This window comes from Odontomachus brunneus, unplaced genomic scaffold, assembly GCF_010583005.1.
Source record: "Odontomachus brunneus isolate Ranch 3 - 2012 unplaced genomic scaffold, Obru_v1 Obru_scaffold_040, whole genome shotgun sequence".
NCBI lineage: Eukaryota > Metazoa > Arthropoda > Insecta > Hymenoptera > Formicidae > Odontomachus > Odontomachus brunneus.
The window spans coordinates 951940-968899 of record NW_022639490.1 but is presented as its reverse complement, the minus strand read 5'-3'; the positions used below and the strand labels follow the sequence as shown (position 1 = coordinate 968899).

At 40.6% G+C, this 16960-nt stretch overlaps 2 protein-coding genes and 1 long non-coding RNA gene across 5 annotated transcripts in view; 2 read left to right on the top strand and 1 right to left on the bottom strand.

The window, feature by feature from the left end:
- Positions 1 to 954: 954 nt before the first annotated feature.
- On the top strand, positions 955 to 3424 carry LOC116844183 (acyl-coenzyme A thioesterase 13-like). Of its 3 annotated transcripts, none has more exons than XM_032815383.1 (4): positions 955 to 1294; positions 1406 to 1599; positions 2602 to 2795; positions 3102 to 3424. In XM_032815383.1, the coding sequence occupies exons 2-4, from the start codon at positions 1519 to 1521 to the stop codon at positions 3259 to 3261; spliced, it is 435 nt and encodes a 144-aa protein (XP_032671274.1). In that variant the 5' UTR covers positions 955 to 1294; positions 1406 to 1518; the 3' UTR covers positions 3262 to 3424. The 3 variants fall into 3 exon arrangements, with proteins under 3 accessions (XP_032671274.1, XP_032671273.1, XP_032671272.1); XM_032815382.1 differs by having other exon boundaries at positions 955 to 1307; XM_032815381.1 differs by having other exon boundaries at positions 956 to 1268.
- LOC116844180 (peroxidasin) overlaps positions 2816 to 16960 on the bottom strand; it is a 19208-nt gene continuing 5063 nt past the window's right edge. Inside the window, exons 2-5 of the mRNA XM_032815377.1 lie at positions 11772 to 12289; positions 9246 to 10014; positions 7680 to 8037; positions 2816 to 6983 (exon numbers count right to left, since the gene is read on the bottom strand). Coding sequence (XP_032671268.1) covers positions 4926 to 6983; positions 7680 to 8037; positions 9246 to 10014; positions 11772 to 12289 — 3703 coding nt within the window. The 3' untranslated portion in view covers positions 2816 to 4925. The remainder of the gene's footprint in view (positions 6984 to 7679; positions 8038 to 9245; positions 10015 to 11771; positions 12290 to 16960) is intronic.
- LOC116844184 overlaps positions 11893 to 16960 on the top strand; it is a 23157-nt gene continuing 18089 nt past the window's right edge. Inside the window, exons 1-2 of the long non-coding RNA XR_004377988.1 lie at positions 11893 to 12038; positions 12142 to 12317. This is a non-coding gene — a long non-coding RNA (uncharacterized LOC116844184). The remainder of the gene's footprint in view (positions 12039 to 12141; positions 12318 to 16960) is intronic.

Genomic DNA, 16960 nt, shown 5'->3' with positions numbered 1-16960 from the left:
AGATGAACTTAGATTAAAGTATACTAGACTGCTAACTTCGATTCCCTAGACGTCCCGATATATAATATGCACAGCTGTGGACAAAAAAGCTATTCTTTTTCTTTTTCTAAAAAGAAATTCAGGATATGGACTATAATGCACAACGCATGAGAAAATAGACCAATCAGAGTCCTTCATTTTCATCATGGCAATAGAAATGAGAACTCTGGTCAATTTTCTTGTGTTGTGCATTATGGCCCATATTCTGAATCCTCTTTTATCGATAAAAGTACCTTAAATGTAGCTTCTTAGCCAATCAGGTGGCTTCTAAGCCTCTTTTAGAGGCACTTTTATAGATAAAAGAGGATTCAGAATATGGGCATATACCTTTATGCAAGAGTGTGTGCTCCTCGCTTAATACATACTTTTCGGGGTCAATTTTGCAAAGCACTATATAAGGGAGTTAGCAGTCTAGTAATATATAGAAGTCTGTGATCCCAACACAACGTCCGACAGGACTCTATTAGTGTGTTCGACTGACCCTGAGTTAATCGCTCCGAGAGTTAATGACGTCATAAGTCTCTACTAGCCAATCATAAAGCTTATAAGTACTTGTTCGACCAATAAACGTAGGCTAAATAACCCAGAGTAGGTTAACCCAGAGTCAAACATGCTATATGAATAATCAATTCTCTCTCTCTCTCTCTCTCTCTCTCTCAGTACTGGTTCCCGGAACCCTTGCGGGTTCAACTTCAACTTCAATATTTGGTCCAGGCCTCTCTAAGAGTAATGCCCCAACGCCATTTTTCTGATTAAAGATCTATATCGAGAGTAAAATCTTGGAAAATTCCAAGACACGTTCCAAAAAATCACACGGTCCGAACGTGTTCGAACATGTCTTGTCGTGACAGCGCGTTTAGGCCGGGACTTTAGCCCTTGCGGGTTAGTTCCTAAACACCATTTTCCGCGAATAATCAATTTCTCGATTCAGCATAGAAAAGAATCGATTTTCGATTAATCAGTTATCCAAAGAATTGCAGAAATAATCGATGCATCGTCAAAAAAGAATTGATTTTCGATGCATCGAATCAGAAACCAGTATCTCTATGCAGAATGGTGTTAGAGCACATGCTCATTAGCACCGTCGACCTATGTACTGTCGACGTGATAAATTTCTTAACCGTATAATTGTTGTTAGCCTATGACTTTTTGTAACAGTGAATATTTAAATATGCTTATGGGTGAGGTCAAAAGGCTCACCAGTCACGTTCAAATAAAAGAAGTTCGCAGTAAGAGCTTTTATGTCTTTACTAAAGTAATACTAAAAAGTAATTCTTATTATGAATTTAATTGTATGAGAGAAAATTAATATTTTGCGTTTTGAGTAACCAATAAATATTTTTTATTTATCTGAATTTTTTTTTAGTAAAACATTTCACATTAAACGTAACAAGAACGTCGCATCTATAAAAATAGATCGTGTTTCCATCATATATTTGTTTTGACGTAATTGTGAAATAATACTGATATATCTCCATCATGTCTCGTGTTGCGGAAGTTGTAAGGCTTTTCTTTGAGAAAGTTCTAACAACTAAGAACTTTGGTCAGTGTTTGAAAAATGTGAGTGTCACTTGTTCGATTCTTCATGTTATCTTTTGTTATTAGTTATTTATCTACGCAATTATTTTTATCTTGGAGTACGATCCATTAGATACTACAAATGTTTCGATAAGCTTAAAAAAAACTATGATTGATGTATGCGGCGCTGCGAAGCATTTGTAGCATGTAATGGATTGTATCTTGAGATAGGATAAGTTACGTAACTTGATTATTTGGATATTTTTATTTTTTGATATTTTTATTTTATTTGTATGTTGTTATTATTATAAATTATTTTGCATACATATGGATAAGTTATTTTTATGCATATATTCTTTATATGCAAATTGTTTTAAATTCTGTTTAATAACCAAGTCATTGTGTTTTCCCTATAGAATTAGCAATATAACACATTTCATCTGCAGTATATTGGCTGTGTTCAGTAGAGAAGATTTGCAACTGTCGTAAAATTTGTAAATCTGATTAATGTGTGTTTTTAATCTTATCTGAATTTGAGAGCATATATCGATCAGATTCATATATTTGCAAAGTAGCTTCTGCTGCATCTATTCTTTTCTGTTATTTGATTAACATTTGCAATAATATCGTCAATTTGTTTATGTAATTTTTATGCAATAATGTTTGATTATGTAGTTCTTCTATTTTTCATTACTATTAAAGCAAGTCATGGTGAAAGATATTTTGTTGCATCTCTATCTCCAATCTCTTTTTATTTCACTCTCTGATTCTTAATATTTCTATATTGATTTACTTTTAGAATATAATTTACCTTTAAAATAGATTGAAATTATCTTAAGAATAGTGAAGAATCTATGTTAGTGTGAAACATTCAACAAAAATACCTAATAATAGACATATAGTAGAATATCCTATATAATTACAGATATAAGTTCCCATTAGAGAGTTTTAACTTTTTACAATAATATATCCTACAAGAATTATATGTATTGATTTTTATTGTAAAAATAGCGTTATATATTTGCAACAAATTTTTTTGAACAGGTGCAAATACTCTCAGCTGCTGATGGAAGATGTAAAGCACAGTTTACAGTAGCTGAGGAGAATATAAATGTTGTTGGCAGTTTACATGGTGGTTTTACAAGTACAGTCATAGACTGTGTGTCTTCGTATGCATTGCTGTCCAAGGATAGCTCTGATATTCCAAAAGCTACAGTTTCAGTAGACTTGCATGTGACGTAAGGATCTCATTCAATTCTCTTTATTAGCTTTCTTTATTTTGTTATATTTATTAGATCATTTATATACAGTTAGAATATCTGTGTTGCTTCATACATTGATATTTTTTCATATAACTTTCCTGATGAGTGAAATATTTTTGCCTCGTATGAATAAGTACATATACAACATTTGGTTGTGACATATTGGTTAGAGACTAGAAATTGGACACGACACAATATCGTAACTTAATCATCTTTATTAATAAAAAATATGCATATAAATGCTTATGAAGTAATACGATTAATTAATAATTAATGGCACAGGTTTTTGAAAGCTGCATTTCCCGGTGAAACAGTGACTGTCGATGCTAAGACTATACATGCTGGTAGAAGCTTAGCTTTCCTTGCGGTGGAACTCACGAAGAATGACGGTAAGGACGTCATTGCGCGTGGCCAACACACAAAGTATTTTCTAAAAGCTTAATTAATAAGAGCCTTAATTAAGCTCTTCCATAGATTGACATAAATCAAATATGTCAATATATATACATAATAAAGAATAGCGTACAAAATTTGTGTCTTAGTGCGTACCTTCTATAGAGTCGCTGTAAAAGTTAATAATAAGTCACTCAAGCTACGCTACGGCACACTGTGATACATATGATTTCGCATGTCGATTGCGACCTGGACAGGGTTGCAAAAATATCAATTTAATTTCTCCCAATTTAATAGTTGAACAGATATGTTTCAGTTTAACTAATTGACGATTGATTCGAACAAAGTTGATTGAAGAATGTTTAATCGACGATTGATTTCAATGAATTTAATTAAAGACTGTTCAATTAATGATTGATACGAGCAAATTCAATCGATTACTCAAAGAGGATTACTTTGGTCAGTGTATGAAAGATGTGAGTGTCACCTATTTGATTCTTCATGCTATTCTTTTGTTATTAATTACTTATCTACTATCTTACTATCAATTATTTTTATCGTGGAGTACGATCCATTAGACGCTGTAAATATTTTGAGGAATTTAAAAAAAAACTATGATTAATGTATACGACGCTTCGAAGCATTTGTAGCATGTAATGGATTGTATCCTGAGACAAGATAAGTTATATAACTTGATTATTTGGATATATTTTTATTCTTTGATATTTTTATTTTATTTCTAAATTTTTATTATTGTAAATTCTTTTGTATACACTTGAATAAGTTGTAAAGTAGCAGTACTGACTTGTAGATAATATTCATATCCGTATCATATCGTCGTAAGAGATGCCGGTGATTGAGAAGCGCTAAATAGGATCCGCGTTGAGAGGGACATTGATTATATTGTCACCGAATTTTCGATTGAATTTACTCATATCAATCGTTACTTAAACGGCATTTAATGCCCTCCGCGTATAATGTTTGGTCTGTGAGACCCGAACGAATATTCGGCCGTTCACCAATTTTCGTAAAAGGCCCAGAGAAATTTCAAAATAACGCAAATCTATTTGCAGATTTGGACTTTATTGCGCTACTATCCTAGCTGAAGCTTTCTTATATCTTTGAAAAAAATGTGTTCAAAAATCTTGATTTTCAACAAATGGTTATGATGGTTCAAAGTTACCCGGCAGACTCTGATTGTACTGTAGATCCAAAAGATATGATTGTGCACGGAGGATTAATTAAATTTGCCAAGTTTAGTTGTCACAATTAAACGGCCTTTATTGAATTTGCTAAGCTCAATTATTAATTGAGCGATTTTTTATTCTCTTTGTTCATATCAATCGTTAATTGAATAGTGTTTAATTGAATTTGTGAAAATGTCAATCGTCAATCGAACAATCTTTAATTAAATTGGTTAAAATCAATTGTCAATTAAATAGTCCACAATTGAATTAGCTTACATCGTCAATAAATAATCGTCAATCAAACACGATATTTAATTGAAAAGATAATTGCTCGCAACCTGCTTGGTGATAACTGAGCTACTTTCATGGAAGATAACATTTTACATTACGGCAGTATTTCTGGCAGAATTTCTATTTACATAAATGCATAAAGAAGAACATAAAACATTGTATTGAGGACAAAAGCAAGCGGGACTACCTGCGGCGAACAGAGCTACAATTCAAGCATGGCACGTAATTCGTTCTCCTATTGTCGTGTCGTAACGTCTTCCAGGAATAACGATTTCAATTCGTTCATCGTGCGCGACAGGTCCTCGATCTGCTCTCGCAGCCTCCTAGCCTCTCGGTCGCTCTCCTCAAACTTCCTGCGTAAGAACATCATTTTTTCGTCGTGAGAAGTCAACGAATCCATCGCGCTTTTCACGTCGTTCGCGGGAGCCAGGTATTTCTCGGCCGCTCTGCGCACACGGAGAACGGCGGTGCTGCTGTCCTCGCAATTCTCGCAGCAGTCTGCCCACACGCTCAAGTCCACGCGGGGAATCTCGTCGCAGGTGACGTAGACGTTGCTGCCCGTCGGCAGCAGGAATACGTCGGGTTGTACGCGGGCGATATTGTCGCCGTTGTCGCACAGGATCCGAGCGAGCGTAGCCTGCTGGATCTGCACGAGTTGCTCGGCGCGGAACGCGCTGGGATTCTCGTACCAGAACCGGTCGCCGTCCCGGGTGCGCTGGAACTGTTCCAGCAGCAGGCAGCGGAACAGCGGCCCCACTTTGGCGCCCGGGAGCTGATCCTCCAGGATACCGCCGACCCAGACGTCTATGTTACCCGGATGGCCGTACAGCTCGCGCAGCTTCTGACGCACCTTGCCGTTACTGATCTCGCCGGCGAGGTCCTCGAAGGTCTCCACGTGCGACATGTTGCAGTGACGTCGCCACTCCAGGTAGCCAGGTATACCATGATCTCTCGCCCGCTGAATGTTCATGGCGGCGAGGTCGAGCGCGACCGCGTGAGCGGTGCGGAATAGCTGCTCGGTAAGCTCCAAGTTGAGATTCTGCTCGGGCAGTTTGAGCTTCGCGGCAGTGGCGAACATGCCCCTGATCAGCGGGTCGACACCGCCCTCCTCCACCAGACGCCAAGGCGCGAAGAAGGCGTCACGCAAACTCAGGGCACCCTGAGGGATCGGCTGGAAGGAGGCGTTCAGACGCTCGAGACGCGGCTGGATCAGCGAGTGACCGAAGCGCAGGGCGGCAGTGGCGAAGATGTTGGATATGCTGGCGTCGAGGTTGGGATTGTAGCCGCGGTAAGGCGGCAGAAGCTCGTCCAGTTCGATGCCGAATATCCGCGGCAGCCAGTGCCGGTAAGTGATATGCTGCATCTCGGCGCCGACGACGCGTCTCGCCTCCTGATAGAGTTTCTCGCCGTTCCAGTGGGGATTCATGTCGCGTAGCGCGCGAGCCACGCGGTTGTGCTCACGCAGCCATATGGTATGCATAGCCAACAGGCCGACCTGCTCGTTCGCGCGGATGTCACCGGCCACGAAGCAGTTGATCGAGCTCTCCAGTGGATTTCTACGGCAGTCCACGAACTGGCCGGACATGTAGGGCAGCAGAGGCTTGTGGCCGGGAAACGTGGCGCCTTCCCGAAGCAGTCCCCGATCGGTGGTCAAGTCGCGCAGGTTGCGCGCCAGCTCGTCGTCATAGCCGTAGACCTGCGACGCGTCCAGGTAGCTGGTCAGCTGGTTCAGCTGCTCGCGAGGTGTCAGTACGCCCCACAGGATACTCGTCGCGCCGGAGCCGCACACGGCGCTGCTTCGCACAAAGTCGATGCATCTCCTGTTGCTGATGCGAGGATCGCCCGGCGGCACCTCCATCGGGAAGCACGGCGCGGCGTTGTCGCAGGACTTCTTGCAGTCGATCCCGTCCCAAGACTCGCTCGACACGGACGGCAACGCGTGATCCAAGTCGTGGTCCAGGAACTGGCCCCACTGCATCACCATGTGGGTGATCCGCTCGTCCGACGTGATGTCGTGAGTGGAGATCAGCGTGGTCGACACGAGACGCGCGGCTGGTTTCGGGTAGCCGAAATATCGCCGTCCCTTCTCCCAACCGATTGGCATCGAGAAGCCGTTCTCGTAAACGGGCTGCAGCACTCGTCGGAATCCCGTGTGCGACGAGCCCCAAGTGGGATGCCGTAGATTGTTACAGCTACCGTCTATCGTCCGATACTTATTGTGGAAGCACATGTTGCTGCAGTTCTGCCGGCGTCGGTGACCGCTGCATCCGGACATCCTCTCGATATCCTTCACCTGAATCACACGGCGCTCTTAGATTCCCGGAGAGACGCACAGTCAGATGACTAAAGGTGCTTTTACTTTGATGAGCTTCACAACGCATATCTCGTATATCTCATAGGAGAATTTGGTTTTTAATCATTTTCAGGAGATACTTTTTCCTATCACGAATACGAAATGTATTGCAGAACTTATCGAGGTAAAATGTCGTAATCTTTAGTCATCTAACTGTATATTGATACTAGAATGCTCGGAAACTACAATTCTCTTTGGATACCCGAAAAAGTCATTTTGATTCTTTGCTATTCAAACACTGAAATTCTTTCTGTTTCCAACTCATATTACTCGTATCAATAACTTCTGAACATTTTGAGAATATAATTGAGAGTCGCAAGATATTTTTCTCCCTAAACCACGAGAAAGCGACAACAAGGAAACCTTAATGGAGTCAAAATGACTCCATTGGGCATTCTAGTGTTAATGTTGTGCAAAAAATTTGTCGTACTTGCTAAATAAAATAGGAAGCAAAGTTACCCAATTTCGAGGGAGCAATAAGTTTTATGAATAAAATGAACAATATCTAACGAGAATGTCCTAGTTCTCTTTTAATATCCAAACTTCCTGCGAGGAATTAACAGAAGAGTAACAAATCTTTTGCATCAACTCAACACACATCATCGTCTCTCCTGGTCAGTTTGATGTCGCTCTCACCTGTTCCGATGACAGTATCTCCTCATAACGAAATTCACCGGTTACGTTCGCCGCGGCGCCGGCGTTCACCAAGCGCCGGATATTGACGAGGGTCCTCTCGAAGATCTCCGCGGGTCTGGCGGCAGCGCGGCTGATGGCGTTCGGGAATCGTCCCGCTCGGAACGGGTCGACTCGCGCGGTGCCTGAACGGTTGGTGCTGAAGAGGTTCGACAGCGTCTTGTTGATGGCACGATCGATCTCCTCGGTGGCGTCCTGGAACGCTCGTATGACGAGTGCGTCCGTCGCACCGGGCTGCCGAACGCGCACCAAAGCATGGCCGGTTGCGCGGCCGTAATCGTTCACGGCTGAGCATTCGTACCTGCGAAAGAGAGAAATAAAGGTGAACAAGGATTGCTGATAAGAGCCATATTGAAGACAACTTGTATTCATTGCAAAATAACGTTCATCCAGAAAAATATAATCTTAATCTTAGAGGATATTCTCCCAGATAGCACAGAGAATTTAAAAAGAATTCAGTCGTATATCACCAATTCTGAGTTCATTTTTAGATGCAAAAAGAATTCTTTCTACTGAACTGAACTTTGAAGAATGTTTCTTGCATCTGAAAATGAACTTAGAAATGGTGACATACGACTGAATTCTTTTTGAATTCTCTGTGCTATTTTGACTTTTACATAGGATGTCTGACGATGGCATATAAAACTTTTGTAGATTATCGTGTAAAATTCAAATCAATATCAATTTTCTTCAATTAACTTAATATTTTATGTGGTTGTTTGCAAAATGATAGAGAACTTTTGTTTGTTCAATTTGACCTAATCTCTAGTTTCTATATAGTAATTCTTCTAAAACTAAAAAAGAAAATATCCTAAGCACAATATTCTTAAAATTAAAGGAATTTCGTCTTTTATCTACAGTACAAAATCTTAATGGAAATTTTTTTTTTTTTAGTAAAAGGGCATTCTGTTTCAAACATATTCCTCTTGATTGAAAAGGGAAAAAAGTTATAATAATATATAGTAGATTTAACAGTCCATTTTAATAAAAAAGAAATACTCTATTGATCAAAATTTTCTTTTAGAATATTTATAGGAAATAGCACTTTGCAACTAGAATCTTTTTTTAGAGAGTTAGAATGTTTTCCTTTTGACTTCAGAGGAATCTTTTTGAGACCATACACAAGAGGACATCCGTTAAGAATAAGATTATATTCTTTTGGATGTTGTATTTCAGATTTCCGAATTTCGTGCAGTGCAATTCATGGTTTCAATGGAAAGTATATCATTCTGTGTGATTTAATCTATTTCTAAAAATATGTTACTAAGATAAAATTATTGATTCATATAATTCTGTACGATATATGAGATTTAAATATACAAATATACATTTTTTTCAGATTATCTGTTGGTTCAAAATTTTCTGTTCCATCACAAAGGAAAATTTTGCGAGAGAGAAAGAGAGACGTTGTTTTCCCTACTCGGACAAATAACTACAATTCCTTCTTCCTAATCGAAGACTGGCGATTATCACGAACCAAAGGTCAAAGTTCCGTCACTTCCATCTTACCTGCCGATGTCCTGCGAGCTCACGTTGTAGATGTAGAGACTCCCGCCGCGCGAGATCTTGATTCTGCCGTTCTCCACTGTGTTGCCGTCCTTCTTCCACTGTATCATCGGCTTCGGCTTACCTTCGGCCCGGCAGGGCACCTCGACAACGGCGCCCGGCTCCGCGTCTACGTCCCGCGGCTCGTACGACAGTCGGGGCGCGCTGGAGTCCGCGGCGAGGACCTGCAGGTCCGCGCTGGTCTCCGCGAAGCCGTTGGCGTTCTGGGCGCGACACACGTATCGCGCCGTGTCCGTCTCCTTGGCCGCGTAGATGCGCAGCACGTTGCCGCCCTGCTCGAGCGAGAATCGGTCGCCGAGGGCGATCAGCTGGCCGTTTCGCCACCAGCGGACACTCGGCGACGGGCTGCCGTCGACTCTGCAGGTGAAGGTCACGTCAGTGCCGGCGGTCACGGTGCGCGACTCCGGGAGCTCGGTGAATCTCAGGGTCGGCGACACCATGATGACCGCCCGAGCCTTCCTGGACTTGGTCGAGCCCATGTCGCTGCTGGCCACGCACTCGTACTCGCCCACGTCCTGCTCCGTCACGTCGGTGATCACCAGAGTGCCGTCCTTGCGGATCACGTATCTCTTGCCGTCCTGGCCCACCTCGTTCGAGTCCCGCATCCACTTGATCTTCGGCGTCGGGTCTCCCGTCGCCCGGCAGGTGAACGTAATCGTGCCGCCGACCCACACCGTCGCGTCCGTTGGTCCCTGCATTATGCGCGGCTTCGCTGCGGAAGGAATTTCTCGTTATTGCAGCTGCGGTCGGGAAGGATCAGGGAGATGTATCGAGGTGAAGTGAAATATTTGCGTCATAGTCCAATCCTGCCGAATTCATTTATTCCTTGACATTGACCATATTCGCAATATTTATCATAAAAGATTTTGCTATATAGTGGCGGCTGAGTCTATAATTGCAATGATCTTATTCCCCTAACTTACGGTCAAATCTTTTCAAATAACATTCTCTTTTGCGCGTCGCAATCTGCGTCGTTCTCTTGTTTAAGGAAAGAAGAGGATCTTAATTATCCTCGTAGATAATCTCAGAGGAAAGATTGAAGATTGGTCTTTCAATTCTTACATAGTGTGTGTAAGGCGTTTACCGTAATCGTTCATTTCTTTATGCAAAAGAGCCGGCGAATCGTCGCAAAGTGGATAATAACATACTTTCGACATCGCTGTCACTCCGCTGTCTCGAAGGGAAAAAGAAAATCTTATTCTGGAATTAGTCGGCGACACTCTATTGAGTGGAGGTCTCGATTTAACCTTCCGGCGAAGGATCACGCGATAGATATGCGGATCATCCTAGCGACAGGCGCCGTCACGCGAGATGCGGCGGCGGCACGACGACCGCGGTGTCAACGACCGCGACAACGTGATCCGCATTAAGCCGCCCTTGCGCCAGCAATATAATCAAAATGACACGAATCGCTCTGGGAATCGATTCGCCGAAAGAATTAATTATAGGCTACGTAAACTGTGAAAGGATAAGGATCACGTACAGAGCGAAGCTCTCCATAAATTTTAAATACAGACTGTCTCCTCGCTTTTAGCCATGGCAAATCTCTTTTGATATCGCTTCTCTTGAATATCAACAATAATTTAAACAGTTATATTCAGTTTCTAAAAGAATGGTCCCCAAAATTCGGTAACTGATTTGAAAAATGTATAACATTTTTTAAAGAGTTAATATATGTTTGAAGTTCTTTTTGCGGATTATCATGCGGATTATTTGCTGGGAAATTCAAAGTGGTAACCAATTTTTTGAGCCACTTTGTATATTCATATTTCGAAAAGTATGATTATATAAAAAAAAAAAAAAAAAAAAAATATATATATATATATATATATATAATTTTATTTTTAGTGAAATTCTCTGAATCCTTGAGGATTTTACTGTTATATATAATTTCAAGAGGATTCTTTTAAAACCAAAATGAAAATATTCTAAACACAATATTCTTAGAGGAATTTCGTTTCTTATAGTACAAATCTTGTTTTTAATAGAAATTTCTTCTAATAAGAACATATTCAGCTTCAAATAAATATTCATATTCCTCTTGTGATTCAATAGGAAATAAAATTAGAATAATATTTAGTAGATCTCCAATTAATAGTCCACTTAACTAGAAAAGGAATGCTCTTTCGATAAAAATTCTCGCTTAGAGTATGGAATTGCAGGAGACACCTTCTACTCAGTATTCTACTTTAGTACTTTTCAACTAGAGTTCTTTTTTCTAGGCGTGATAAATGTTTTTGTCATATAAGAATTGAAAAATCTTCTCGAGAGATCTTCAATCTGTCACGTGTTTTTGATTATTTTTTCTGAGATTATTTTATGACGATTAGAATGATTCATTTTCAAAAATAACAATTCTGACGATCGTTCCAGGTCACTCGAACGTCAACGGACAATCCTTGCGACGCGCAGAGGATGCGAAAGTCACAACTTCGAGCCACAACGTCGGCCAGGCCTGATTTACTCAACTGCAATGGAAGTCCTCGATCGACATCGTCGTCAAAGAGCGACCCTTCATCTCTTGGGGAGCCTGGCAGATCGCTGCCATCTCCAAGCGCCTGTCACGCATCCGTTCCACCAGCCAGGCCAAGTTGCAATCGCAGACGAGTGCGTTGCTGTCGAGGCGCAGTCGTGTCATCGGGCCAACGTTGAGGAACGCGTCGGCCGGCAGCTGGTGCAGTCGATTGTTTTGAAGGAAGAGCCGTTCCAATGCCGGCAGATCGTTGAACGTGCCAGGTAGGATCTCCCGCAGATGATTGTGATGCAGATAGAGCTGCTCGAGCCGCGGCAGCCCGGCGAAGGCACCCGGCGTTATGCGGACGATGCGATTTTTGTACAGGTAGAGCACACGCAGATTCGGAGCGCCGTCGAAGGCGCCCGCCGCTAGCTGCCGAATACGATTGTCGTTCAGCAGCAGGGTGTCCAGCTGACCGAGCCCGTGGAACGTTCCCGGGCGTACTTCCGCGATGTGGTTGAATCGGAGGTCCCTGAAAACAATCCGTCGTCTCGCATAGGGTAAGTGCAGACCTTGAAGAACCTCTTATTCTTTTCACAGTCTCCAGTGATCTCGATTCTGCGATTTTCCACTCGCGTCGCACGAGAGGTACAGCGTTACCTCGCATTGAGAGCTGGACGATTGCGTTCGAACACTTATCAAGTTGGTGTAAAAGATTTGTCGAATTTGTAATAAAAAAAGAAAATAGGTCCACCTAATTTCGAAGAATTAATAATTTTTATGCATTCAAAAAATATATGATCTTATTCTTAGTGGATATCCTCTTGTGTGTGGCATTAAGAAAATTTCTTCTAAAATCAAAAGAAAATATTCTAACGCTAAAAAAAAGAAATCTAATTGCAAAGTGCTGTTTTCTGTAATCCCATGTTTTAAATGAAAATTCTTACTGAAACAGTATTCCTCTTCTATTGTAAACTATTAATCGTAGAAGAGTATCTTTCTTCTAAGTGAATTCTTAATTCAAAATATACTAGATATTGTTCTAACTTTTCCTCTTTTTAAATCAATATGTTTATTTGAAGCAAAATGCCATTTGTTTCTAGAAGAAATTTCCATTAAAGACAAGATTTATGCTGCAGATAAAAGACAAGATGCCTCTAACTTTAAGAATTAACTTGAATATTTTTCCCTTGGTTTTAGAGAAATCTAAAAGATCACGTATAAAAGGATATCCTCTAAAGAATAAAATTATATTTTTTTGGATAGAATATATACTGAAGAGGGTTGAGCAATTAATCAAAACTTTGTAAGCGATTATAACTCTTTTATACCTTACTTGTTTTCTGTAATATATTAGTTTCTCGCAACTTAAACGGCGTCTGGCTCCTATTGGTCTTCATTATATTTCTGATAGAATGTATTGGGTAGTTCGGAAAGTTCGTAAGGAAAATGTAAAGCCAACGTGTTTGCACAGAACGCTGCGAACGTTCCGAAAAATTCAATATAAAATAAACAACATCGACTTGATGCTTTTTCGGATTTAATGAAGATTTTCTACTTTCAATACCCAAACTTCTACGAGAATTTAATAAGAAAATCGCAAATCGCAACTTAATATACAGCCCGCTGAATGTTGGGATTGTATAGAAGATATACAAAAATACAGATTATAGAAATGCGGACTCTGCGATACCGAAATATGATTTAGCAAACGCGTTTTTTGAGAGCACCGCGTATTACATGTATGTGATTAACGAATATGGCGAGCGGGATCATAAGCGAAATGTGGTTTGCCAATTAGCGTGTCGGTGTTACCCGATACTGGATGCGCGAATTGGATATTCGGGAATTCATGGAGCCCGTAAAATGCGTTGCGCAACCGCATATAATTATTACGAGGCAGCGGCGCGGCGCGCCGCGAAGATATTCATTTCCGTCAGTTACCGCGGAAAAAGCTGTTTTAATTAACAATTTCATTCGACTCGTCGCACTTTATTTCCTTTCCGAATTACTTGGCTCGAGTTCTCGCGCTCGACCCGACGGTATTTTAACCTCCTTATCGGGCCGGCGCATCGCCGGGGAAAAGTAGAAGAAGCCCGGACTTGTAACTGGCGGTAATTGCCCACAATGTGGTACTTTCCCATTTTTAAGAAATTACGCGGACGCGTTGCGCAGTGTTGATAAATACGGACGGCTATTGCGCGACGAGTATAACTGGTTTCATTCGCGGCTTGTTAAATGCGCCACCTGAATCTCGAACTGAATCGTTGTGAGGCAATGAACTATTAAATAGAGATGTGCGAATCAAACATTTTTTCTGTCGAATCGAATCTCAGATTTTAATTTCGAATTCGAATCGAATCGATGAAATTTCACCCGAATCGAATCGAATCGTTGAAAGAATTTTTAGTTAACGTAATCATTGAATTCAACACGAAAATAGTGACTTCAGTATGAGAGAGATAACATTGATCATGTGATATCAATTCATTTTAAGGTAAGAAATACATAATATATAGTCGGTAAACGTGTATGGAATACAGTTTCAGTCTTGAAAGCTGCGCAACGACATTTATCGATACGATAGTTATCGGTAAGAGTTTATCTAAAAGCCATTATCTTCTTTTATGAAAATATAAACTTTCCAAGTCTAATTCCCGTAAGGCTGGATGTCTTGAAAAGTACTTCGTTAATGCTAATGTGCGATTCGAAACTTTTCGATTCGAAATTTTCGAATTATTCGGATTCGAATTCGAATAGTTCGCATATCTCTACTATTAAATGAGTGCAACGAAACTATAAATAATAATAACCATTTCTGCGCGCGGCAATTTACATTTCTTCTGTAGCGTGTGTGTAATCTTAAAAAGAGATAAAACAAAAGAAAAAGCGACCGCCAATGAGAGATATGCTTGTTTCTCATGATGAATTCGATTAGAGAAATCAAGATCATTCGAATAATAGCAAGTGAAATTACGCGCAGAAAAATACATGTTGCATTCAAATGTATGTTACTTGTTCAAGTATTTCAGAAGTTTATATGTCCGCAAATCTGTCTCACAAACTCATCGTGAGCATCAAATTTATTCAAAATACATTTTGCAGCCTAGTAAGAGTTTAGCATTTGAATAAGAAATAGTAAGAGGAGATGGTTTAGATAACTGAAAACTAGCCGAAGGTTTTACGACTTTTTTTTCAAAGAAATGAAAAAAAAGTTTCTTCTTTTCAGTACATGATAATGTGTTCTTTTCAAATTTGCTTATGAGTGTATTTTAAGACTCGAGAAAATGTTCTTTGTTGCTTAAAAGAAGGAAGAGGGATGAACCAAGTAATCATCGCTTTTTCCAGCAAAAAGTGGAATGATATTTTTCTGCGTGATTCACATGATTTCATGCGCGAGCTTGGATCTTCGATCGACTCTCTTTGTCCGTAATTACTCATCGGATTCATTTGGAACGCGTGCAAGCCTTCACTTGCAGGCGGACAGTGACAAGTTTCGCCGTGAAAACCGAGTTCTTGCGTTTACGTCCTCTTGCTTCTTTATAGATACGGCTGTATTTCGACATCCTATTTATTTATAGCGCCGTCTCGACGTTTCTTCATCGTTAGAAATGCGTTGACGCGTACGAGTATCGACGGCGGCGGCACGGTTTACGCGATTGAAAGGCCCGCATTTAATAACGGCGATCGCGAGTGAATTAACGACATTAATAACTGCGGGTGAAAGACGAATGGCAATGATTCCGGGAAGAAAATCAATCTCCTCTCTTCTCGAGCCGCGTTCCGCTCTTGAGCGCGAACCGCGTATTTCGCCGAAGCCGCGACCTCGTTGTCCGGTTCATCGAGATGCACGTACACCTAAAATTACAACGATGACACAACCTGTCCCCACGTGAAATGCAAATTCGCGTCCTCGCGGATGCAGCGCCGAGTTATCTCGCGCGGATTTATATACAAAAGCAAGCGTTTCAGACAACAATGCGATACCGATATGGCGTTTCGCGGGCGACAAGATGAACTAAAAAATACATACAAGTTTTATCTCTAAATATGCAGATCTTATTATAGTTTCAGTTGAAAATATAGTTTTACACGATAAAAAACATTTTGCATTTGCATTTTATATTTTGAAATTGATCCGTATAGAAATTTTTCTGTTATATCTTTAACATATGTGTATTGATTAACTATGTGTACCGATTGACATATTACATAGTATTGATTTAACACATTGCTGTTGTTTTGACTATTTCACGTTGCGCTCAGATTTACCATTTCCAAGTAAACCTCCTCCAAAATACATTCCGCTTGCGTTATTGCGAACGTTTTCACACGAAGTAAGTCAAAGAGAACTTTCCATTTCCGTGCGTCAAACGAGGCATTAGAGGCCACATTGACGTGTCGCACATTTTCCGTTCGTTTAATCGGGTTTAGATAACTATACAATGGTACGCTATCGACGTCTAATATTAGAGTGCAATTTAATCGGGCAGGTGGGGAGGCATAATGTCTGACCTGCATTTCTAGCCGCGACTTTCTTTACGGACGGCGTTCATGTGTAATCAAAGATCACGGCAAGGGACGATATCTCGGCGGATATCGCGGTCTATATCGCCAGACAAGTATATATTTATTCAGCGATGCCCGAGATGGATAGTTAAAGTTACTCAATATTCAAGTCAACGTCCATAATGGATATTCCATCGATCATCGGCCGACGACGAGCGTCGACGACCGCTTATTTCGCCGTAATTTCAGAGGATCGCAAATTGGTGATTATCCGTAAAGCATGATAGGCTTTAGCTGCAAATCTGCACATGTTAGAATAGTGAAACAAAACACTCGACTCCGCGTGCCGAGCTTGGCATCGTGCACGTGCAGAAATAACGCTTGAACAAAAAGTCACGGAACAAGAAAAGATATGGTGCACATAATTAGAAATATTTAGTTGCGAGCGACATAGCTGTATATCGTTATACAGAAAAATATCTGTTGTTTATTGAAGATTACATTCTATCGAAAAAAAGCGATTGATCAATTTATTTCTCTTCTTTTGAGTAATGATTACTTTCAACAAAGAATACTTTCTTGATGACAGTCTTAAAATATGACAAATTTTAGAAGAACTCATTGTACACTCAAAAGAAAACTTTATTCTCTTTGCAAGAATATTATAAAACTTTATTGAAGGAAAAGCTGGTTT